The 23,617-nt window shown below is 51.8% G+C and overlaps 2 protein-coding genes and 1 non-coding gene across 6 annotated transcripts in view; 1 reads left to right on the forward strand and 2 right to left on the reverse strand.

The window, feature by feature from the left end:
- Positions 1 to 5,694, reverse strand: part of CPSF1 (cleavage and polyadenylation specific factor 1) — a 30,896-nt gene extending 25,202 nt beyond the window's left edge. For 2 of the 3 annotated variants that reach the window (XM_020814888.3, XM_020814886.3), the window contains exons 1-4: positions 5,575 to 5,694; positions 2,896 to 3,052; positions 1,662 to 1,689; positions 409 to 542 (exon numbers count right to left, since the gene is read on the reverse strand). In XM_020814888.3, the coding sequence (XP_020670547.2) occupies positions 409 to 542; positions 1,662 to 1,689; positions 2,896 to 3,039 (306 nt within the window). In that variant the 5' untranslated portion in view covers positions 3,040 to 3,052; positions 5,575 to 5,694. Of the gene's footprint in view, positions 1 to 408; positions 543 to 1,661; positions 1,690 to 2,895; positions 3,053 to 5,261; positions 5,408 to 5,574 lie in introns of those variants that run through there. The other variant, XM_020814887.3, reaches the window with a different exon arrangement.
- A 2,685-nt stretch (positions 5,695 to 8,379) lies between these two features.
- Positions 8,380 to 23,617, reverse strand: part of SLC39A4 (solute carrier family 39 member 4) — a 58,775-nt gene continuing 43,537 nt past the window's right edge. For both annotated transcript variants that reach the window (XM_078392089.1, XM_020814902.3), the window contains 9 exons: positions 20,048 to 20,400; positions 18,457 to 18,628; positions 17,459 to 17,631; positions 16,231 to 16,395; positions 15,994 to 16,107; positions 13,892 to 13,946; positions 12,631 to 12,783; positions 11,077 to 11,264; positions 8,380 to 9,970 (listed from right to left, as the gene is read on the reverse strand). In XM_078392089.1, the coding sequence (XP_078248215.1) occupies positions 9,842 to 9,970; positions 11,077 to 11,264; positions 12,631 to 12,783; positions 13,892 to 13,946; positions 15,994 to 16,107; positions 16,231 to 16,395; positions 17,459 to 17,631; positions 18,457 to 18,628; positions 20,048 to 20,400 (1,502 nt within the window). In that variant the 3' untranslated portion in view covers positions 8,380 to 9,841. The remainder of the gene's footprint in view (positions 9,971 to 11,076; positions 11,265 to 12,630; positions 12,784 to 13,891; positions 13,947 to 15,993; positions 16,108 to 16,230; positions 16,396 to 17,458; positions 17,632 to 18,456; positions 18,629 to 20,047; positions 20,401 to 23,617) is intronic.
- Positions 13,070 to 13,142, forward strand: TRNAR-CCG (transfer RNA arginine (anticodon CCG)). Its single transcript has one exon. It is a non-coding gene; the product is annotated as a tRNA-Arg (tRNA).

The following is a 23,617-nucleotide window of genomic DNA, read 5'->3' on the forward strand; positions in this document are numbered from 1 at the left end:
AGTATGTAACAGAGGTTAACGTTGTTAGAAGACCATATCTGAAACGACAAACAAGGAGGCATCTTCGATCAATTATCAGGTGATACTAAGGCAAAGATCAAGAAGTCTACAAAAAAGAAATAGGTCGCTCTGAGAAATGGAAAACTCAAAAAGGGAAAACACAAGTAGTATCAAAAACGCAGTCAAAGCCATAATGTGTAACGAATCCGTCTAAAAAACACACACAGGTAGCCGGTAGTGGACTGAAGGAAAGCCCGCACAGCATCTGTAGCTCCTTGGGACTCGAACAGGCAGGAGGAAGGGAAGGTGAACAGAACTGGACTGGCTGGCGGGAGCCGCCTCTCCTCCAGCCGCCCCCTGCCCGCCTCCCCCACGCCCAGGAATCTGCCCCCACTGTCATAAACCCACCTTGGCGTCCTTGAAGCTGAGAAGGAGGGCGTCCCTCTTGGCGCCCGCAAGCTGCACGCTAGCCATGGACATGACGTTGCCGAAGAAAGAGAAGGCGGCCACCAGCTCCAGCTTCTCCTTGTGGCCTTTGCCTTCTGGGCAAGACAAAGGAAGACCGGTGAGAGGGAGACCTCGGCTGTGGACCCCATGGGGTCCCAGCCCGATTCTCACGGCATGCCCCTCTTGCCCCAAAGGAAGATGCTTGGCCTGAGAGACCCTCGGGCCTCTCCCTGTCCAAGTCAGTCCATGTGCACAGACGCCACCCCCCCCCAAGCTAGGACCCTTCTAGGTTTCAATCCACACAAAGGCTTTCTCATTGCAGGTCAGGCCAGGAGAGAAGTCGTTCCTCGAACACGGGTCTTGCCCCGTCTATGCATTTGTCCTGCCACATTGTGGGCCCCCCCCCCACACCTTCTGCATGCTTCCCATACGCCACTTCTGTTCCAGGCCCTCCATATTGAAAAGACAGACGTAACCGAGAAAGTTGGGGACCCTGGACACTGGAAGGGCCAAAGGCAGGAAAACCCCAGGCCTCGTGGTCCCTCTCCATAAGCTCTCACGGCAGCAAAAGCCCATGAACCCAGGACACGGCTGTGAGCCACAGACATACGGATCTCAGGGCATGTCACAGGGAGACCCAAGGTGGGGTTCCCAGCACTGTCTCTTGTCCACTCCGTGAGTGTTACTGCCTCTCGTGCAGAAGCCTTTCTTGAGAGGGGAGGCCCATCCCTCTCTTCTCTAAAACTGAGCTACAGCTGGCATTTCTGGACCAGCAACAGGATTCAGTGGCCAAGAGACCCGACACGTCTCTTGGCTGCTTGGAAAGCAGGTTAGAGTGCAGGGAGCTCCTTGGTTCCAGCAGGGACAAACTGTGGACCCAGAGGGTTTGCACCCACGTTATCAAGGGTCAGCAACCCAATCTCAAGTAGGCAAGAAAATCAGAAATGGACAGAGATGTGCCACAGAGACATCCGCTGGAGGAGGAGGCAGGCGCTGCAGATCCCGCAGCGCCTGCCTCCTGTGCCACAGCACCCGCTGTGCCACAGAGACATCGGCTGGACACAGGGTGGCCCTCCTAGGGCACATCTCCATAGGTTGTGGCTATCTGTTAACGTAGCTCTTCTGTTACCCCATGGAAAGCCCTACAGGCAGTACCTTCGGTGGCTCAGGCCCTCCATCCACACCCACCCACCCACCTTCCACGTTCTGCTTACCTGTGTTCCTGTCATTTTTGGTGGAGGTCTGGAAGAGAAGCAGACAGGCATTGTCAGGTCCCGCAGGCGCAATTGCAGGCACACGGCACCAGCGGCTGCTCCAGAGAGTCACTACTCTCCGGGGTAAGGTGCCAAATCCACAAGCCCCAAGCTCAGCCCCCGAGTGACACGGAGGCTCACATTGCAGAGAGAGCAAGCAGCACCGCCTCTCCCTCCAGAAAGGAACTGCTCACCCCCACATTTCGTCCCTTTCTCACTCCAATAACTGCACAGCCCTAACCTCCTACTGATGACAAGAATACACATCTTATGGCTTCTCCTCTGCAGCTCATTCTCTACCTCAGCTCTCAGTTCCCGGTCTCCCTTCTCCCTCAACCACTCTGCACGGAGGTATCTCAATTTAGACATTTTTGGCTGCTCTCTCTGACTTTAAAAGCTAACGTTTCTAGATGCCTTTGGGGGATGAGCTTTGGCATGGCACAGAGCTCCCCCACCCACCGCCACCAGGTTGCCCCCATTCTCCTCCTCCTTCCTCCCGAAAACGGCACCAGCAAAGGCCTCCTGTAGTGCCAGAACTGTTCCTTCCCGAGGCTTCTGCAAAAGCAACGAAGCGCCTGACTGCTCAGAGGGAGAAAGGTTCCAGAGAGCTGCAGAACAGCTGCAAAGCCCTATTTAAGAAAGAGGACTGCACAGCCATCTGGAGAAGGGCAGGAAGGTATTTTGGGGGTGTGAGAGAAAGGATTCGGGGGTGGAGGAGGAATAAGCAGCTGCCCAAGTCCTCCCAGATCTCCCCACCCCCAAATTCAGCTTAGAAACGGCTGCAATGCCACAGAAGCATCCATGCTGGGAGAAGGAGTCGGATCGCTGGGACATTATGAAAATATTACACGGGAGCATGTTTTTCTCACCCCTCGAGGGTCTCCAGAATTACCAGCTTTTCAATTGAAAAAAACATACAGTCTGTCCTTGTCAAGAAAAAGTGGTTTGGTTTGGTTTGCTCACTTGCACCACCAGGCCTCCTCTAGCATTCAAGCATGCATTCCCCGGCGATGCTTTCCTGAGATACTTGTGTGTGGGTTTCCCCTCGGGAATCTGGTTGGTCCCTGGGGGACGAGGACATGGGTCTAAACAGGCCCTTGATCTGACTCACTTGGACGTGGTGCTTCCTAGGATCCCCCAGACAAAGAGACACCACTTTAGACCACATCAGCCACAGACAGGGGGTTCAGGGTACCTCGGAGTCGTGGTTGAGCCGGTAAACGTAGAGCTGTGAGGTTCCCGCCACCACCAAGTTGCGCTCAGCGTTGGAGAAGAAGTTGCAGTACATGGAGAACTCCAGTCCCGTGGGAGGGTGCGCCTGCTTGTAGACGGCGTACATCGCGGCGGGCTCCCTGCAAAGAGGCACAGCTCAGGAGGGGAAGGCCACCCCGCCAACTGAGGGGCCGAGGGCTTGAGCCCAAAAGCAGGGCTCAATTGTGGAGGAGGTTGCCCCGTTATCTGGCCGGTTCTGGCCAAAGGCAGGTAACTCCAAGAGGAATCAGCTGCTGCATTCCCTGCATGAGCCTACCCATGCTGCTGTGCCTTCAATCGGTCCCTGTTGGCTTACATCTACAACCTTCTACTATCAACAGACAGCAGCCATTCTCACGGATCTGGGCACTGGTTCAAGTGGCCAGGAGAGTCAATCCATGGAGGAAGGAATGCCTAGACATGGCAAAGAAATGGGGAAGGTCCTCCAGGCAAACGGGGGCATCGGTTGCCATGGAATGCGTGATACCCTTGAGCTGCTGCTGGCTTCAGAAATAAGTCAGAAATAAGCCCAGGGCTGCAGGTGCCATGACCTTTGAGCATAGAAATGTTGGGCTACCTACTAACAAGCATCCTAATTCCCCTCCAACAGGACTCGAAAAGTAAACAATCATCGTTTTAGAACTGCCAAGCTGGAAAGAACCCTGCGGATCACGGAGGGCCAGGGTGGAATTGAACTCCCAACCTCTGGCTCCACAGCCAGTTACCTATAAACCCCAGAGCTATCCAGCAGAGACCGAAACCAACCCTATTTTGTTCCAACGTTGGCCCTAACAGATTATGTTTTTGGACTGCACTGCCCTTCCTCTGTGGCCACCGACTCCACCGGCTAGGGCTGACAGCATTTGTCCCATTTCTCTGCGCCCCTCTCCACCTCCGCCCCCAAAGAGGAACCATGTGTTCCAACATAAGGTTTGGAAGGAGAGGCCCCTTTGTGACCAGCGGCTAAGGCATTCTTCTAATCCATATCCCCAGAAGGGAAAGCCAAAACCTACCATCCCCGAGTAGATTCTGCAGCCCCTGTTTTGATACTTGCTTTAAACAAGGGTCCTGGTGCGTCCACCTGGCCAAAGATTTTGGAGCGGCTGTTTTTCCTGCACTGATCCCAGCTCTGAGATGACTTGTGTAGAGTTGAAAGCAAGCCTCTCTGGGCAGAATTTCAGTCTTCTAACAAATCCCCCTCCCAAAACAATCCTGTTGGGTTCACCATGTGCCTAACAGCAATCCCGCAATCAGATTTCGTCCTTTTTGAGGGTTTTCTGTGGTGCCCCTGGCTGGGCAAGGCTTGCAAGGTTGCCATGCCCCATGCAACCGATCTAAAAGGATCCTGACAAACGTTCACGTCGGACAAGGGCAAACAACACATTGAAAATACGGATCCTAGAACCCACATGGGGGGGGGGGGGTGGCGCTACTATTTCCTCCCTAGTCTAGCCTAAAGGCAATTTCATCCTTTGCCCCTTCCAGCCCTTTCCCCTCAAGGAGAGCGCTTGGGAAGCCCAACCTGCAGATCTTGGGTTTTCTTCAGCTCCGTTGGGAAAAGGCTCCCAAGCCATCGCCCGTCCGTGGCCACGCCACGCAGCCTCACCCCAAACTGTCCTCATTTGACGTGCGATCCTGTCATCCCCCTTTAACCCTCACTGCCGTGGCGTTCTCGCTTCGTTGGGTTCCCATCATATCTAAACCCCGTCGAGCATTATTTCCCCCTTTTCTAAAATGGGAGACGTGGAAGGCAAACTTGGTCCGACCTGGCGGCCTGAAAGGGTGGTTTGGCCCCCTGTCTCTTTGTAGAACAGTCTCTCCAGACTGAAATATGCCTGATCTAATTTGTAGAATCGTTTAACGTTGTTTAGCAAAGGTATCACTTCTGTTTCTTTTAATATGTTTTCTGTGGGACACCGTCCAGAAGAGCAGTCTCGCTAGATGGGGGAGTCTATCCAGACGGTCCCCCCTTCCTGCGGGATCAGTATCCACTACTAGTAGGAGTTCATTGATTTCCCTGGCTGAAAATACTAAATAACACACACACCACAGAAAGACGTATTTATATTCTGCCCAGGGTGTATCTGCCACAACTGGGCACTAGAAAGAGTCACCCACCCACCCACCGACCGCCAGCGTTCGCCACTTCCGCGTGTTTCGACATCCGCGGAGGGGGCCTGGCCCCGGAGAAAGCGCAGTCAAGTCAAATGAATGAATGAATGAATGAATGGGAATAATGAAACAGCCCCGTTTTGGACAGGGAGCCCCCCCCACCCCCACCCCCTTGGCGTCCCACCGGTGCTCCCCTACCCGGGTCACACTCCTGCGAGGGACAAGCGGGGAAAGAGGACAGGAGGCCTCCCGCCTTCCTCCGAGCGCAGCCGACTTCGAGGGCAGGCCGCCCCGCTGCCTTCACGGCGACCACCCGCCTCGAGACCAACCCCCCCCCCGGGCAGGAGGGAGGGCTGAGCAGCAAACGTTCTGGGGGGGACACGAGGGGGGAATGGATAGACGGACGGACAGGAATGCCGGGGGGGGGATTCCGAGCCCCCACCCCACCCCCGCCACAGGCCCAACCCCCGCCCAGCCCCTCACGAGACCTCCCCCCGAGAACCGGGCTTACCTCCCCCGCCCCACCGCTCAAATTCCCCCCCTCCGCCGGCAGGGTGCAGCGCCGCGATCGGTCCGGCCGGAAACGCTTCCCTCCCGGAACCCTCGGCGCGGCGACGGAGAGGCGAGGCGAGGCGAGAGGGCTAGAGCGGCCGCCCGGAGCGGGAGGGAAGGAGGGGCGGGGCCAAGCGCGAGTCCCTCCTCCAGAGGAGCCGAAGGGCGGGAGGCGTTCTCGGAGTTCTGATTGGTCAGAAGGGGCAGAAGGGGCGGGGAGGAAAGCAAGGGAGGGCGGATGGGAGTGTATGTGCCGTTGCAAGAGTGCCTCTGAGCATGTGCGGAGTAGTTCTGCTTCACTCCTATTTAGGGTGGCGGGCCAGGACCTTCGTGGTCTTGTTTTATATATTTATTATTTATTTACAATGTTTTTTTTTACCCCGCCTTTTCCCTTGAAAAGGACCCAAGGCGGCTTACAAACCAGGAAAAGGGCCATCTTTAACGTTGGAAACAAGGCTTCTGCCACTGTGTGTGTGTGTGTGAATAAGATCATTAAAAGACAAATGTCTAAAGCTAAGAACACTTGAGTATCAAGAGGCCTCTTGTATCATTAAAAAGGCAAGCGGTGGAGCTGAGAAGAGGAAGCGGGCCATGAAAAACCAAGCCACCAAAGGCCCCTCTGGAGAAACGGGAAAGGCAGAAATGGCAAAACCCAAGTTTTGTAGTCCCGGAAGGGTCGGCTGGGCGCCCTCGAGGTGGCCCAAGCGGCCGCTCTGTTTGCCCGCCTTTGAGTGCCTTGGTTTCATTCCTGTGCCCGTTGTGGCCCCGTCCAGCCTAGGGCAGGGTCTCTCTACGGGATGCCGAGCCAGAGGCCTCCAGTTCGAATTCCACACTGGGCAAAAAAAGCCAGCCTGGGTGGCCTTGGGCAAACGGCGCGGTGGCCCCACAGCTGCCCCCTTGAAGACGGGAAGGAGAAACCACTTCGGAGGATTCGATACCTGGAAAACCCTGGAAAATGGGGTTATCAGAACTCGGAACTGACTTGACAGCATGCGATTCGGATGATTCGGCTCGGGCACCATTTATCCCTGCCAAAGAAAAATGATCGGATTATACAAAGGAATCTCTGCCCCTTGAATGAGCTGGGTTTGGGTGTTAAAATCATCAGAGGAGGCCTTATTTCGGTTTTACCACCTTCACAAATGTATTTGTTGGGGATATGCAACAGGGCCTTCTCTGTGGCTGCTCCCGGAGAATCTGGAACTCCCTACAACTGGAGGCTGGGCTGGCCCCCCTCTTTGCAGTCCTTCTGCAAGCAGGCCAAGACCTTTCTCGTCACCCAGGCGTTCCCTTAGTGATGGACTGTCTGGAAGAGGGTTTTTTTTTTGATGGGTGGTTGCTCCTTGTTGCTTTGAATGTGTTTCTGGTGCTGATTTTGTTTACATTTTCACTGGGTTGTTTGTTCCATTCTTATTTAATATTTATATCCTTACTGTTTTTAGCTTTTAAACATTGTTGTTTGATGATACATGCCACCTTGGGTCCTTTTTAAGAGAAAGGTAGGGTAAAATACTTTAAATAAGATTAACTATATAAACAAATAAACCTGTATCACAAACAGTCATGAGTGCTACCTATTGAATGGATGCTGTTTGTTTGTTGTCAATGGTTGTCAAGAGGCCTTTTCATTTCATGCTTTCATCCTGCATTTCTTTTGAAAAGGGAGACCAAAGCAGCTAATAATATATGTCAACATCAGAGCTTTGGAAAGATTGAGAAGGGGGGGGGGGTTATTGTTTTGAAAATACCCTTTGAAGCACAGATTACACAATCCCCCGGGTCATGCTGGTTTGGAGTTTCTTGGTAGTGTTGTCTAAAAGTAATCCAAGTCCGGAAATAAAATGTTTGTTGTTTAGTCGTTAAGTCATGTCCGACTCTTCGTGACCCCCGTGGACCAGAGCACGCCAAGCCCTCCTGTCTTCCATGGTCTCCCAGAGTTTGGCCAAATTCATGTTGGTCACTTTGAGGACACTGTCCAGCCATCTCGTCCTCTGTCGCCCCCTTCTCTCCTCCTGCCTTCACACTTTCCCAATATCAGGGTCTTTTCCAGGGAGTTTGCTCTTGTCATTATTGGGATGTGATGCTGTTTCCCCCCCCCCTTCCTTCTTTGGCTTCTCTTTCTAAATACTGTAAACCCCATAATGTCAGTGTATATGCATACACACCCACAAACATTGCAAAAGTATGGCTTGTGTTTTTCCCAAAGTGTTATTACGGTATGTGTTTCTGGTCCTTCCTTCGTGTTTAAGTGTCCTACTTTTGAAAAGATCTGGGGGCAGCATTGAGCAGAAGGGGTTTGGATGCCAGCCTATCTATAATTCCTCTTGGGGGGAGAACTCTTGTAAAGAAGGGGTTCACTGGTAACGATCCTGAAGCAGCTCCTCGCCTGCCATGCTGGCCAGCAGTAGCCACCAAAGTTGCAAGAAACTCTTTCCAATACATTGTTATCTCACGCCTCTATTTTTTAAATTATTTATTTATCTGCGCTATGGGGGTCTACACCCAGAGAGGATGTTCTGACAGCGGAAATCTCCCCGGAGAAAACAATAAGAGCAATAATTTAATGATGAGAATGATGTGTGTTCTGACTGTGCTCTTCCTTTCCCTTAGGCGTTTGAAATGCATGGTAGGCCTTCCATTTCGGAAGGAACTATAGAACTGTAGCTGAAAAAAACCTCTTGCTTCCCCGGGCTTCTCCCGCCTCGGGGCCCCTCCCCAATTTTTGCCCCTCTGTTCTGAGAAATAACTACAAGGTCAGACATGAACCATTTAAAAACCATACATTTTATTTGCTGTTCATGAAACCTAGGATGCCATGAGTCTCAAACAAGGGCGATTGAAGTGTGCGGCCATCGGTTTAGCCGGACGGCGTGTCCGTGAGGGGGCCTCAGGCCAGGTGGGTGGGCGGGGGAGCTCCCTGTGTTGTTGATGCAGCAGCAGCAGCTCATGTTTCTCTGGAGAAGGGATCCTCGGACCAAGGAGTAACACAGGCTCCCAGATTTATCCTTCCGCTCCAAAGCACATGTCAAGACAGGGTGTGCTTAGCAGCTTCAGTCACGCTTCATTCGGCTGAAGGCCCAAGTTCCATCTTCTGGTACGGATGAAGTAGCAAGGGTGCCATGGAGCATAGACAGAGTGTCCTAATTCCAAATGCCAAATGAAAGCGATACGGCTACTTTTCCAAAAGGCGACGACGCTGTGCAAGCTTTCAGACCCGTGGCCTGTTCGTCAGGTGAGGTTTCCGGGCTGTGCAAACTCTCAAGACACGTAGGCACCATGTGGGGCCTTTTAAAACAATGTCCATCTAACAGAGGTATCTCCCCGATTACGGAATCTGGATTTTGGAATTCAGTAATAAGCAGCAAGACAACATGTTTCCTTATCCACAGGCCTTCCTCAAACATTTGGCATCGAGGGAAGCGGATTTTCACATTTAAATGGCACAGCTTTGATCTGCCTCTTTTACAAAACAGGCAAGATGCAGCAGGTGGGTTTGCAAAAAATTATAGGACGCACCCCTTTCCTCAGAAACCATGTGGTATAAAACTGGGCATTGGGCGCGGTCTAATGGCACAGACTCAGGCCTTTGGTCCCCTGGGCCCAGCACCCCCTCTCCTGGGGGTGGCCGTGGGGGCCAACTAGCCTGCGGCTTTCTCACCCTGAACTTCTGCTACCTGAGATTCTTTTAACTGGGTGGTGGTGGTAGGGATTGAGCACAATGGACATGGGAAAGGGGAAACAGCAGCCTTCAGAATCAAAATTCTTCCTGAACCACTGGCATATCATCACTAAGCTGTGGGTATTATTATTATTTTATTCTTCCAGTCTGGACAAGTATGCCCTACTTCCTCTAAGGACACAGGGTTTACGAAGGGCCTCACGGGGCACAGACCCCCATTTCCTGGGGTTCCTGGAGGGGAAATGGGCAGGTACAAACCTAATAAATACAATAAATAGACGAAGAGGGGAAATGGAAGGACGACCGTTACCAAGGGGCAAGCTCTGTAGGTGTGTGCGTGTGGCTTGCACGCGCCTGAATTTGCTCTGAACCTCAGTCTTTGGGTCTGGCACAGGGACTCTGAACCTCCCTTTCCCAGTCCCTCCTTGCACCCCCTTCTCTCCGGTCACCGAGGAAGCGCAGCCGAGACCTGGCCAGGCCTGCACCGTGGATCTCCACGGGCCCTGCCTTCCGGGGCCGGTCAAGGTCTCTCTGGGAGTGGCATGTGTCAAATGGTGAAGTTGTCCTCGAAGAGGGAGAGCAGCAGCAGGATGGCCCAGCCGGCCAGGAGGCCGACGTTCTGCAGGCAAAACAGCAGCCAGGGGCGCTTGTCCTTCACGTTCATCAAGGCCGGCAGCTGCAACAGGAGCACAGCGAGAACGGGAAAGGGTTAGCCATGGGGGGACCGCAGAGCGCTGGCCCACAAAATCCAGACCCAAACTGGGGCCCACTGGTCTTTCTGGACTGTGGCCCCCAGAATCCCCTCAGCCAGGAAAAAGAGGACTTTGCTCTCTAAAGCCGGACACACGTGCATGCTGAGCTTTGTCAGGCAGCCCTCCACGCGACGATATCCCTGGGGGAAAGGGGAGGACCGTCGTAGAGAATCCTGGAAACTTTAAAAAAGGGTGCTGCTTATTTTATTTATGGTTTATTTACATAAAATAGTCCTATCCTGCCATTCTTCCCCAAAGGGACCCAAGGTGGCTCGGGTCACTGAAAAGATACTTGAAAGCTAAAATCAGTAAATGTGCGAATATTTGAAAAGAATTAAACAAGTACTATGCTAACAATGGTAAATAAAATAATTGGCCTTCTCAGCCACACTAGACACTGTTCCAAGACCTCTCTTTAGAGCAGTGGTGTCGAACTGTGGCCCTCCAGATGTTCTTGGACTTCAACTCCCAGAAGCCTTCACCACCACCTCTGCTGGCCAGGATTTCTGGGAGTTGAAGGCCAAGGACATCTGGAGGGCCACAGTTCGACACCATTGCTTTAGAGCACATTACCATAGTCTCTTGAGACTGAAGGATGCCTAAATCTAAATTAAAATCAATATCAAAATGCATTTAAAAAAACAAAGCACAAGAGTCCATTTAAAAATCTGTCTCAGACCACCGGTCAGCTTTGGCTAAGGATGCTGAGAATGCCAACAGAGATATCTCTATATTTCTTCTTTTTATTTAAAGGGCTAGAGTAGATGTTGTCTAGAGGGGTGGAGTAAAAATCAAATCAAATCAAATCAAATCAAATCAAATCAAATCAAATAAATAAATAAATAAATAAATCCCGCTTTCCCAAGAACCGTGTCTCACGTGGCTAATCTCAACCACATCCACCAGAGCCTTGGGAGTGAAAGGAAGCACAACTCCTCGAGGCCACTCAGTAGGTGGCCAAGCGGTCCAGACTCACGTCCTCTCCCGGAATGGAAGAGGCGGGATGGGGAAGGGGTTGGGGGGGACTCACCATGTCACAGAGGGCGACGTAGAGGAAGAGGCCGGTGGCAATGGTGAAGATCCATGCCTCGAACTCTGGACCGGTGCTCACGCTGAGGGCGATGTAGAGGCCGATGAAGGCTGTCAGAGCGCTCCCAAAATTCAGCACCAAGGCCCACTTGACGCTCAGCCCGGCCTGCAGGAGCGCGGCAAAATCTCCTGCGGAGGCCCGAGGAAGAGCCAAGGTTAGAAAAGCCAAGGTTGGTTGTAGAGTTCGTTGACCTTTTGCACGCTGTATTTTTGAGAGCTGGGAGTCAAGTTTTTTCACACTTTCCTCTTTTTTGTTGAAATTTTGCTGGTGCTTGTGGATTTCAATGGCTTCTCTGTGACAAGCCATTGAAATCCAAAAAAGGCAAAAGCCTATCTCACAGCCATAAATACTGCACTCCCAAAGCCAACTACACCAGAGCACAGAGTGCTGTCCTCTGAAGATGCCCATGGCCACAGAGACTGGCGAAACGTTAGGAAGAACAACCTTCAGAACACGGCCAAAGAGCCCGAAAAACCCACAACAACCATTAGATCCCGGCCGTGAAAGCCTTCGCGAATATGTTGTTGTTGTTAAGTTTTGTCTGTTGCTTTCCTTGTTTTTTTAAATGGAGAAGCAATAGTTTATCACAGAATCACCCTTGCAGACAAACGGGTTGAGTCCCTTAAGTGAGTGCAGAACCGTAACAGAAGGGGCTTTTAAGAACCTAAATGCTAATCTCAGAAATTAAATGGGTTTAGGTACCGGAATTTCAGTTTATAAAAGCACGGGATATGTAACAGTAAACTTGTTATAATGAGCACAATGTATTACTTCTCCCCTTCTCCAATCTACTTTGCCATTAGTGCTTTGTCAGTGCAGCCAGAGCAATGGGCATGCAGATGAACACAGATGAATGCATGGAAGGGGAGCAGCCATCCATGCCTGTAATGCCTCCTGGATTCCCTGCTGGACCACAACAGACACCAAGGCAGGAGTCGCTTGGAAAGTGTGGGCAGAATCCTCTTGGGATTACATAACGCAGACCACAACACCGCACGGCCACCGTGTGCAGTTGTGGTGGCGCTATCATGCACACGGACACATCCCACATGCACGACAGCCAGCCAAAACACTGTAAGGACAATGTGTGGGATCTCTCCTGCACCTTGCTCAGTTTACAAAAGGACTGGCCTCTGTGTGTGCGCGCTGCACGCGCGCATTCATGCGCCACTGCCCCAAAGACGGCATCCTTCCTTCTGACACGATACCTGGGCCACTGGCATACCTTAACCAGAGTGTGAAAGCCGTCCACCGACAGCTAAGGTCCAGGCTGGAGGACACGAGAAGCAAAGATGGACGGTGAGAATGACAGTCAGCTAAAACTGTCCCAGGTGCAAAACATTCCCTCGCCTTCCGCTCTCTCAACCCTTCAAGGTGGGTTTTTTTGGTGCCGAGACTCAGGGGAGCTCAGCTTGCATCCTGAAAAGCGCCCTTGCTAGCCAAAACCGCCACCCCCCAAAAGGCCACAGGCAGGAAACACGCTCACACCCCCACCTAGCTCATGGGGCAGCTCATGGCACAGGACCGCCAGCGAGGTGGCCAGTCCCGTCCTCCAGGAGGAGGAGAAGGCGGCCCCCATGGCCAGTCCATCGGCAAAGTTGTGGATGGCGTCTCCGATGGTGATCATGTAGGGCAGCATCCGGAGCTCTGCGGGGAGACAGAAAGGGAAGGAGGAGGTCAGAGAGTAGAATGAATGGGACTCAGCCTCGTCATCCTGTCGTTTTCCCCGCCTTCTGTCCCTTCGGCTCTGGAGAGCTGTTCTGGTGGGGAGGAGGCTGTCTCGGAGAAGCAGCAGAGGCCAATCCTGAACGATTTCCTGAGCTGTCAGCGAGAGCCTCCCCCCCCCCTCCTGGAGGGCTCCGAGGCTGGGAATTCCGTCAGTCACACACAATGCACCTTTTGTTCTCTTTGCTAAAGGGGGAATGCCAGGAATGGCCCAGTGGCCTAATGGATAAGGCATCAGCCTCCGGAGCTGGGGATTGTGGGTTCAAGTCCCACCTGGGTCGGACTGGTTCTCTTTTCGATTTGGATTTATTTTTCTTTTAAAAAGACACACATTTACGGCCTGGGGAAGAAAAAAAAAGCAGGGGCGCTCAGCCACGAGGGAACAGAGGAATGAAGAGATGGCTGGCGAAAGTCCAACGAGGACCAAATCAAAGAGAAGCGTTTTAGGGGAGCTCCGCAGTTCAGGCAGCTTAAGGATCTGGAAAGATTTTAGCTGGAGAGCCAGGAAGGGTGAGTGCAGCATGGAGAGGTGACTTAACGGGGAAGGAAACTACCGTTCCCAGGAACCCTCGCCAGCAGGAAAGACTTGCCAATCTGGCCGTGTGATTCAGGGAGTTAAGAGTAAAAAAAAAAAGAGAGAGAGAGAGAGAGAGAGTAAACTCCCCATGCTTTAGGGAATGAATGTCTGCTTTGGTACACTGTACTGCCTGAGCACCTTGAATCTATGACACGACAGACCCTGATCGTAACATGGAAGGATCAGATCCCCAGCTCCCAGGACTGGTCCTGTTCAGGGCACTGTGCATGAAGGGGGCTGGATGCCCACCACAGTCATGACTCTGCTAAAGCAGCTGCAATGGTTGGGGGGGGGGGCGGGGGGGGGTACAAAGATGGGGGGGGATCAGCTGAGCTCGCATTCCGTTCCCAGGGGGCCATTTCATCAAAGCAGCTTCTTGACCCTGGAAAGCCTCCAGGGAGGTGCGGATTCCAGCAGAGTGGCCTTCTTCCTGCTCCTCCTCCTCTTCCTCACCTCGACTGCGCTCCTTCTTCCTCAGCTGGCTCACGTTGGCTTCCTCTCCAGAAATCTGTACAAAAGGACAGGCAAACAGAAAAGGAAAGTGAGCGGGTCCCTCTTTACACTTTCTGAAAGGAGTTTGGAAAAGTGGGTGTGTGTGTTTTGGGGGGTGGGTGAACGGGGAGGTGGAGGTACAACTCGGATATCCCTATGACCACCACGCTGGTTGTGGATACTGTGACATCCGCACACAGACACACCCCAAAAGGCTATTTGATAAGCTCTGCTTCTAAACTCTCAGGCTGGTGCAAACACATCCCGTGACAACAGCGGACGGAGGCTCCTGGCAGGCCTCCTCAAGAGAGACTCTGGTTCTTTCGGCCACAACAGGCCAACACTCTTTCTGCATCACAAGACATTTGCATAAGAGAGGAACATTCTAATTAATGGGTTGCACGTCCGTCTGCGTATGCCAGTGGACAAATATGCAAAGACGCCTGCCTTAAGCAAAGGTCACACAATGCCTAACTAGGTATGCGTTTAGCTCAAGGAAAGGTTTGCTGTTCGGATGTTGGGTGTTATATTTTCCTAGCTTTCAAGCCATAGTGTTTTACACCCAGGGAATGCGGTCCTTCCTCAAGAAAAGGCCACCGGCCGCTGCAGGGAATGCAGGCCCCTCCAAATCACAGCCGTGGATTCTCTGCGATGCCTTTAGTGTCCATGAAAGTTGAAGGTGAGCCACAAAAGCTCACCCTAAACACCCAGAACAAAGTCTTTAAAATGCCGGAAGCGTTTGCTTGCGTTTCATTGAGTCTTTGTTCTCCCTTTGCAAACAGTGAAGAACAGCAGACCGTTTCTGCCTCACTGGTCTGCACTTCCATTGTGTCTTTGCCACGGTCTTTTCTGTTCCATGTTAACCCTCAGGTGGACTTTTTTCTCTCTCTCAGCGTCATGGAATGGCCGGGTTCTCCCACTTTTCGTTTCTCAAACGTCCGCTGGCGTAGAAGTGATCCGGGAGAGGCAGGCGCTCACAGGTGCAACAGCTGCTTTGCAAACAGACCCCGAGAAGCAGGAAGAGGGGAGACCGTCCTCTGGGGAAGGCCTTCGACTCAGGTGCAAGGAGCTGACCTTTGCCATCAGAGATGCCATACGGACCTCTGAGATCTGACCCAAGCAACGGCAGATTCCTGTCTCCCTATACAGTATTTCCTTCGGGGCCTCTGGCTATTCATCCCTCCCCCATTAGATGGGGCACAATAGTCATGTTTCGTCTCTGCCTCAGGGGGTGCAATGGGACAGAAAAAGCAGAGCAGAACTCCACGAAACTTCAACTGGCTTTCTGCTACGGGCTGAGATGACTCACAGGCCCTGAAATGTGGGAAGGGGCCACCGGGAGGCTCCTACGTGTAGCCCTCTCTGGGCCTGAAGAGGCGAGGGGACGGCGGCCGTCGTCGTCAACATCGGAAAGAGCAGCAGCCTTCTGTCAAATCGGAATTGGCAAAGGCTGTGGCCACATGGGGCCACTGGAATACATTTCTGTTCAGATTTTAAAAAATCAGGTTTTAAAAGTCACGCGGCATTTAAACTGGCGACTGTGTTCACGTGCACCGACTGGAAACCGATTTATTTCTGGTGATGCCAACTGCGGTTGGCATGGACACGGCTGAAATCGACTCACTTCCACAAAACCATAATGGAATCGATCTGAGAAGCAAAATATTTTCTAAAAAGGCCAGTTTTTAAAAAAACTCACTTTGCAACCCATATGAATCGATGTCACCCTAGATAAAATCTAAATGAATTCAAAGACTTAAATGTGGTTCTTATTGCCAGTGTGGGGCTGCAGCCCCACAGCCGACCTTCATAGAGCTTTCAAGGTATGTGAGATATTTAGGAAGGGGCTCCACTCCCCCAGTGACTTTTTGTGGCCAAGTGGGGATTTGAACCCTGTTCTCCAGAGTCTCTCTCTCTGCTACAGTGCAGCTACTGGGAATCCATCCGTATAACTGCAGGTACTAATGTTCTCTCCCGTCATTCCAGGGGTCCCAGCGTCTGAGGCACCCCTGAGAGCCAGAGGGAGAGAGAGGGGCGGCCCCTCCACCAGAAGCTTGAATTACCAGGTCCGTATTGGAAGCTCCTTTCTCCTCCTTCCTCCTCTTCATCTCCTCCTGGTAGACCTGCAGGGCCAGGGCGTGCTCACACTGATGGTCTTTGCTGGGGGCAGAGGCCACCTAAGGAGACATAGAGGAGTGTAGCTGCACCCGTCTGGTGTAGAAAGCCACACGGCCACACACCCCCCCCCATGCCCCTGCCATCCACATCCGTTCTCCTTGCAGAAAGCGCGACCGGCTCACCTCACAGTCCCAGTGGCCCAGCAGGATGAATAACTTCTCGATGAGGAAGAAGAAGTAGAGGCCGGCCAGCACGGCCAGCAGCTTCCACACCACGGTGGGGTCATCGGCCTCGGGGTGCTCGTGGCCGTGCCCCGCGTCGTGCGAGTGGGAATGCAGGCCCAGGAACTGCAAAGGGGGGGGGGGACAAACAGAGACAGGGTGTCACCGGGGGGGGGGGGAACTGAGCACTTGGGGCTCAAGCCAGGTGCTTCTGGTGCTTGGCACGTTTGTGCCAGCGCTTCTTTTTTCCAAACACGAATTTCCCCATCTTTTTCATCCAAACATTTTCCAACCGCCACTCATTCGTGAAGCGTGCTTGTTCCCTACCCCCCCCCCCCAGTGCCTGAGCTTCCCGACTCCGGAGTCCATGCAGGAAACAGATGGGGTTCTCTTTCGGAGCCATCATGACAAGGAGGCCAAAGGACATGGCTGAGAACTTTCGGTTTTGGCATCCAGGCAATTGGGCAGGGTGGCCACTGAGAGAGCAAAAGCCTCTTCCAGCAGCGATCCCAAGGAGAACACCCCCTGGAACGGGAGCAGAGCCTGACTGGTGGTGCTCTGGCGTGGCCCTAGAAGAGTGGAAGCACCACGCGCTGGCCCCTTCCACTAAAAGGCGCAGAGCCACGGAGCACAGGAAGCAGGGGACTAGGACACCCCACCCTGCTCCCCGCACATCTGGACAGAGGATAGAGGTCCCTGGCAAGCCAGCAAACTCAGCATCAGTGCCTAGCACTTCCCCCCCCCACACACACACACACTGATGCCTACCACCCACTCTTTCATTCAGGACCCTGATCTGAACATCATATGGCCAGGCTTCAGAGAGATACTCTGACAAGGTCAGGTCTTGGTTGATTATGGAAAATGAAAAGGGCAACCTCTTTGTTAGCTGCCAGAGAAGCCTGTGGTGCCAAGAGGGGCCATGGGCACAGGAGGGCATCTGCCGGAAAGCATGCTGCCAAGGGCCCCTGCGTGCCTGGAGGCAGGCCACGCCAAGGGCCCATCCACGGAAAGAAGCAGACCACGCTCCACATCTGTTCTCAGGTCGGCACAGATCGGCAGACATTCGCCGCCGCCCAAAGGAGCAACTCCTCACTTGTCCTGCAGGCACGTGCCATCTCTCTCTCCCCACCCCCTTGCCAGCCTCAGTGCCCCCTGCCCACCTGAGCCCCCCCCTGCTTCCACTAACCGTAGGGATGAGGTGCAGCATGGCATCGCCGGTGAGCGATCCCACCGCCAGGCTGACAAAGAGCTGGATCACATACTGGTAGGCGGTGATGCAGGCCGTGCAGAGCAGGAGGACGATGCCGAAAAGCGAGCACAGGCAGACCACCAGGGTGGCCAACGAGCCGTAGATGAACTCTGGGGAGGCAGGAGGAGGACGGACAGGCCGTCAGGAACCAAGGCACACACACACACACACAGAATGAGCAGGCCACGGGCTGATAGACAAGGGAAGCGACCCATGCAGCCCCAACCTTTAAGGCCTCGTGGCCTCCCCCAGAAGCTGGCCCTTCGTCCCTCAGGGCTAGGGGGTGGCTACTCTGGCTAGGATCTTTCCCCACACCTGCTACCTTAGATTTTTTCTGCAGCAAGTTCAGAGGAGGGCACCGAAGGGTGATCTGGAGACCAGACACCAAGCCCCGGGAGGGAGGGAGGGAGGGAGGGAGGGAGGGAGGGAAGGAAGGAAGGAAGGAAGGAAGGAAGGAAGGAAGAAAGAAAGAAAGAAAGAAAGAAAGAAAGAAAGAAAGAAAGAAAGAAAGAAAGAAAGAAAGAAAGAAAGAAAGAAAGAAAGAAAGAAAGAAAGAAAGAAAGAAAGAAAGGAAGGAAGGAAGGAAGGAAGGAAGGAAGGAAGGAAGGAAGGAAGGAAGGAAGGAAGGAAGGAAGGAAGGAAGGAAGGAAGAAAGAAAGAAAGAAAGAAAGAAAGAAAGAAAGAAAGAAAGAAAGAAAGAAAGAAAGAAAGAAAGAAAGAAAGAAAAAAAACTGGGCATGTTTCACCTTGAGAAAAGAAGGGAGACAGGAGAGCACTTTTTGAAAAAGACTTGAAAGGCTGTCCTAGAGAGGAGGGGCAGGCTCTGATCTAGGCCATCTCAAACTCAGATGTTAAATCTGGAAGAAGTTACAACAATCCATGGCCCTCCTACATCCAGAGAGGCACGAAAGGTCCGTCAGAAAAGTCAGACTCACTCTCGGCGGTGGTGAGCCGCCCGTCGACATGGGAGCTGCGGGAGACCGAGCAGGCCTGGCTGAGCTGTTGCTGGATCAGAGCTGGGCTCAAGCGCGTGAAGTCCGGAGGGGAGATCCCTACCCCAGTGTCAAGGCCGTAAACCTCAAAGACATCATCTGAGCTAAGACAAACCTGAAACGAAAGTGCAGTGGGAGCCAGGCGGGGGGGAGAGAGAGGGGCAAAAAACACATGAGCTTCCCATTGAGTGGAAGGAGGCAGCGGCTGCCAACGTCTCAACCGACCCCTTTGTGGCAACATGACTTTTCCCAGCCTAAATAAGGGAATGTGGCTAGGCTTTTTTTTTCCTCAAGCATTACCAGAACTGGCCACCAGAGGGCCATGCTATATATATTCTTCACTAACAAGTATTCATCACATGTTCTCTAGCTCCCTCCAGTGGCTGGTTCTGGTAATGTGAATTTACCGTATTTTTCCATGTATAAGACTATCGGTTGTTGTGGGTTTTTCGGGCTCTTTTGCAGTGTTCTGAAGGTTTTTCTTCCTAATGTTAGGAAGAACAGCCTTCAGAACACAGCCAAAGAGCCCGAAAAACCCACAACAAGTAGATCCCAGCCGTGAAAGCCTTCGTGAATACATTATAAAGACTATACTTTTATCTAAAATCTTTACACTAAAAATTGAGGGTCGTCTTATACTCCGAAGAAAGCTGAGGAGAGAAAAAACAAGTGGAGGGGAAAGCAGGGATCAAAGTGATCCTCCAGGGCTTTGATCCCTACTTTCCCCTCCACTTGCTAAGCTTTAGCAAAAGGAAAGTGGGGACCAAAGCTCTGCAGGATGGCTTTGATCCTTGCTTTCCCCTCTGCTTTCTAAGTCCCATGGGGCTTAGCAAGTGTAGGGAGAAAGGATCAAAGCAATCCCATGAATGTATAAGGGGCAAAGGGATCAAAACAATCATGCAGTCGTGGGATTGCTTTGATCTCTTTCCCCCTCCTTTTGCTAAGCCACACGGGGCTTAGTATGAACGGAGGAAGCAGGGATCAAAGCCATCCTGCAGTGCTTTGATGCCTTTCCCCCTACACTTGCTGAGCCCCACTTAGATTTCTTAATTTTGGGTTAGAAAAGTGGGGGTGTCTTATACATGGGGGCACTTTATACATGGAAAAATACAATACTTTTTCTGGATTTTTTTTAAAAAAAACTTTAGACTGTGGATAACTGAAATGGTGGATACTGATCCTGCAGTTACTGTAGTCCCTTCTGATCTGCTCTGAGAGATGTGGTTCAGCTTTCCCTATCCCTTAAGGCAATAGTTCCCAATTTTGGGTCCCCAGATGTTCTTGAACTACAATGCCCAGAAATCCTGGCCAGCTCAGCTAGTGGTGAAGGCCTCTGGGAAATTTGGTCTGAGAACTTCTGAGGACCCAAGGTTGGGAACCACTGCCTTAAAGGAACAGAGAGGTGAAGGGGATGTCCTTCCACCCACCAGGGGGAATCTACCAGTGACAGGATATATGATGGGGAGTACCATCCATCTACCCAAGAGGGCACCTCTGCGTCGTTGGCTGCCACAAAACAGAGCATGTTACTCACCGTGTCCCAGACTCTGTCATGGTCCGCATCTGTGACGCTTCGTCTTTTCCGAGCCAGAATTCTTTCCGTTGTGCCTTCATGGTGGTGCTCAATTTCCTCCTCATGGTGGTGATCGTCATGAAGTAGGGAAGGCTCAGTTACGTTGCCCCTCGGGTGGCCGTCCGAATCGTTGTGCGCAGGGACTACATGTGCATGACCATGCACGGGGCGACCATGTGAATGGCCATCATGTGAGTGGTCATCATGCGAGTGGTCGTCATGCGCGTGATCATCATGCGCGTGGTCATCATGCGCGTGGTCGTGGTGTTCTTCCTTGGGGCCTATCTTCAGCTGCTCCATGAGCTCGGTCAAGGCTATTGCAAACACAGAAGGGAGAGGCACCCTGTCATATCTTTCAAGGGTCTCTGCGGAGGCTCCTGTTGGCCCCCTCCACTGCGCCCCATAAAGACCACTTAGGGGTTGGGAGAGGTGTAGTTCAAAAAGGTAACTTTCCCAACACCCGAGGCTGTTAGCCCCGCCTGACAGCTCAGCAGAGGCACCTGCCCCAAGGATGAGGGCCTCGGAAAGACGAGTACGGCCAAAATCATGGAGGTGAGACCGCTGTGACAAACCCAGACCTACTGGGATATGTCACACAGTTACACTAAGCTGCCACCAACCATTCCCTACAAGAAGTCACACAGACCAGGGATGGATTTTCAAACAATAAAAAGAACAAGGTTTATTTAAATACACACACAGAGATAATAAAATAATCAGGTGAATAGGATAAAGTAACGTGGCTTCTCTCACTCATACATGCATACAGTTTGGTTCACCCAGAACCCTTAACTTAAAGCACAGACCCTGAACCTATCAGTTCTGGCTAACCAACAGACACCTGAACCTATCAGGTTGGTACTCTGACACACAGCAGTACCCTGTCTGACACACAGACTCCCACAACAGCTTCTTCTTCCCAGCTGCTGCTTCGTCACAACCCAGTGTCTCTCAGCATCTCCTCTCCCACCACACACGCATCACATATTTATACAGTACAGCCCCTCCTCCTGATGTCCCGCCTTCCACTCTCCATAGGATGGAACTTTCCCTCCAAACCCATGACAGACAGGTAACATCAGTGCTGTATGTAACACCTCCCCTCTTTATAAGTTGTTTTGTAGGGGGAAAGCTAAGGTGCTTTTCACCAAAAAACAACCTTGATAAAACATACAAAAACATTTATACATACCATATATACTTACTCAACCTTACACTCTAAGTTAACCATAGCAATTATGCATTTAAACATTTACCATTAACATTACATCAATTTACCTTTATTCATACAAACCAATTTCAAAACCAGGTACATTTTACTTTTTGTTCACCATTATATACACATAGTCCATGTTCTTTCGCCGTCTTCAATCTTCAGGTCTTCTTGATAAGGCGTCAGCAACACAGTTCACTGACCCTCTGACCACCTTCACTTCAAAGTCATAGTCCTGTAGGTTTAAAGCCCACCTCGTAAGTTTGCTATTGTGGGTTTTCATTGTCTTTAACCATTGCAGTGGTGAATGGTCAGTACACAAAACAAAATGTCTTCCCCAGATGTAAGGCTTGGCCTTCTGGATCGCGTAGACTATGGCCAAACACTCCTTCTCCACGGTTGCCAAATGTCTCTCACCTTTTTGGAGTTTCCTACTCAGGTAGAACACTGGATGCTGGTCACCATTCTCATCCTCCTGGCACAGAACTGCTCCTACCCCGCTGTTAGACGCATCGGTGTAGATGATGAACTCCCGGTCGAAGTCTGGAGCACGCAGGACTGGATAGTTGATTAACGCCTCCTTCAACCTCTGGAACGCCGCTTCACAGTCGCTGGTCCACGGGATGCGGTCATCAGCCTTCTTCCTCGTCAGATCGGTCAGCGGAGCCGCAATCTCGCTAAACCTCGGGATGAACTTTCTGTAGTAGCCCACCAACCCAAGAAATGATTTGACCTTTTTCTTGGTGTTGGGTCTAGGCCAATCACGAACAGCTTCTATTTTGGCCTCCAGGGGTTTTATCATTCCTCCCCCTACCATGTGACCCAAGTACTTTATTTCTGGGCTACCCAGCTGACACTTGCTGGCCTTTACTGTTAGCCCTGCTGCACTTAACCTCTGCAGCACTAACTCCAGGTGTATCAGGTGATCTTCCCAGGTATTACTGAAGATCCCTATGTCGTCAATGTAGGCCACTGTAAAGTCACTGAGCCCTGCCAAGGTCTGGTCCATCAGCCTTTGGAATGTGGCTGGTGCATTTCTGAGACCAAAGCTCAGGACTCGAAACTCATAGAGACCAAAAGGGCTGCAAAAGGCAGTCTTTTCTTGATCCCTGGGATCAATTCTTAATTGCCAATATCCCTTTACCAGGTCCAATGATGAGATGAACCGACAACCCCCTATGGTTTCAATCAGGTTGTCTAGCCTGGGCATTGGGTAGGCATCAGGAGTGGTTACACGGTTTAATTTCCTGTAATCAACACAAAACCTAATGCTCCCATCAGGCTTGTCCACAAGGACTATCGGAGAGGACCAAGGACTAGAAGAGGGGACGATTATGTTCTCCCTAAGCATCTCGTCCAGCTCCTTCCGCACCTTGTCCCTATAGGGTCCCGTTACTCGGTATGGGGATACTGCCTGCGGGGGTGCATCCCCTGTGTGGATCCGATGCATCACTCCCTTCACTATCCCCGGCTTGTTGGAAAACACCTGTTGATATTTACTAAGCAGCATTTTTAGTTCTTGCTGCTGGTCTTGGGTGAGTGCAGGACTGATCTTTACCTCCTCTGGGTTGTATTTTACTTCCCCTCTACCCTCCCAGAAGGGTAATTCAGCTTCCTCACTCTCAGCTGCTTTTATCGCGAATAAAACCCTCTGTTCCCCTCTGTAGTAGGGTTTTAGGGCATTCACATGAACCACCCTCCTTGCTTGGTTCTCCTCCTGCTCTATAAGGTAGTTCAGGTCTGACATCTTGGAAATGACCCTATATGGTCCTGCCCATTTGAGCTGCAGTTTATTCTCTCTGCAGGGCCTAAGCCAAAGCACTTCCTCCCCTGGGTCAAAGTGCCTCTCTCTAGCTTTGTGGTCATACCATGTTTTCTGTCTGACCTTCTGAGCTTGCAGGTTTTCTGCTGCCAGCTCTAGATTTCTCTTTAGGTCATTCATCAAGGTGTCTATGTATGTCACAACGTCTTGTGGGTCATCCTGGGTGACCTGCTCCCAAATTTGTTTGATCCAATCAAGGGGCCCTTTCACCCCTAAGTGTGCAGCAAACATGTCAGAGTGACCCCTTTGTAAGATCATGGGGCGATACTTTTCAGGTACCACCAGCTGACTTCTGATCCCATCTCCCCCTTTTGAGATATTCCTCAGGGTTTCTCTATATAAAATCCCCTTTTTCTCCAGAAATCTCACTGGGGTTTCAGGTGTTAGCTGGGCGTCAGTCACCTGTTCAAAACACTTTTGGAGAGTGGCGTCTGCCTTTTGCTCCTGTCCAAATCTGCTGTCTGTGGTTAAGGTTTCCACCACAGCTTCTGAACTC

The sequence above is a fragment of the Pogona vitticeps genome, chromosome 4, assembly GCF_051106095.1.
Source record: "Pogona vitticeps strain Pit_001003342236 chromosome 4, PviZW2.1, whole genome shotgun sequence".
Classification (NCBI taxonomy): Eukaryota; Metazoa; Chordata; class Lepidosauria; order Squamata; family Agamidae; genus Pogona; species Pogona vitticeps.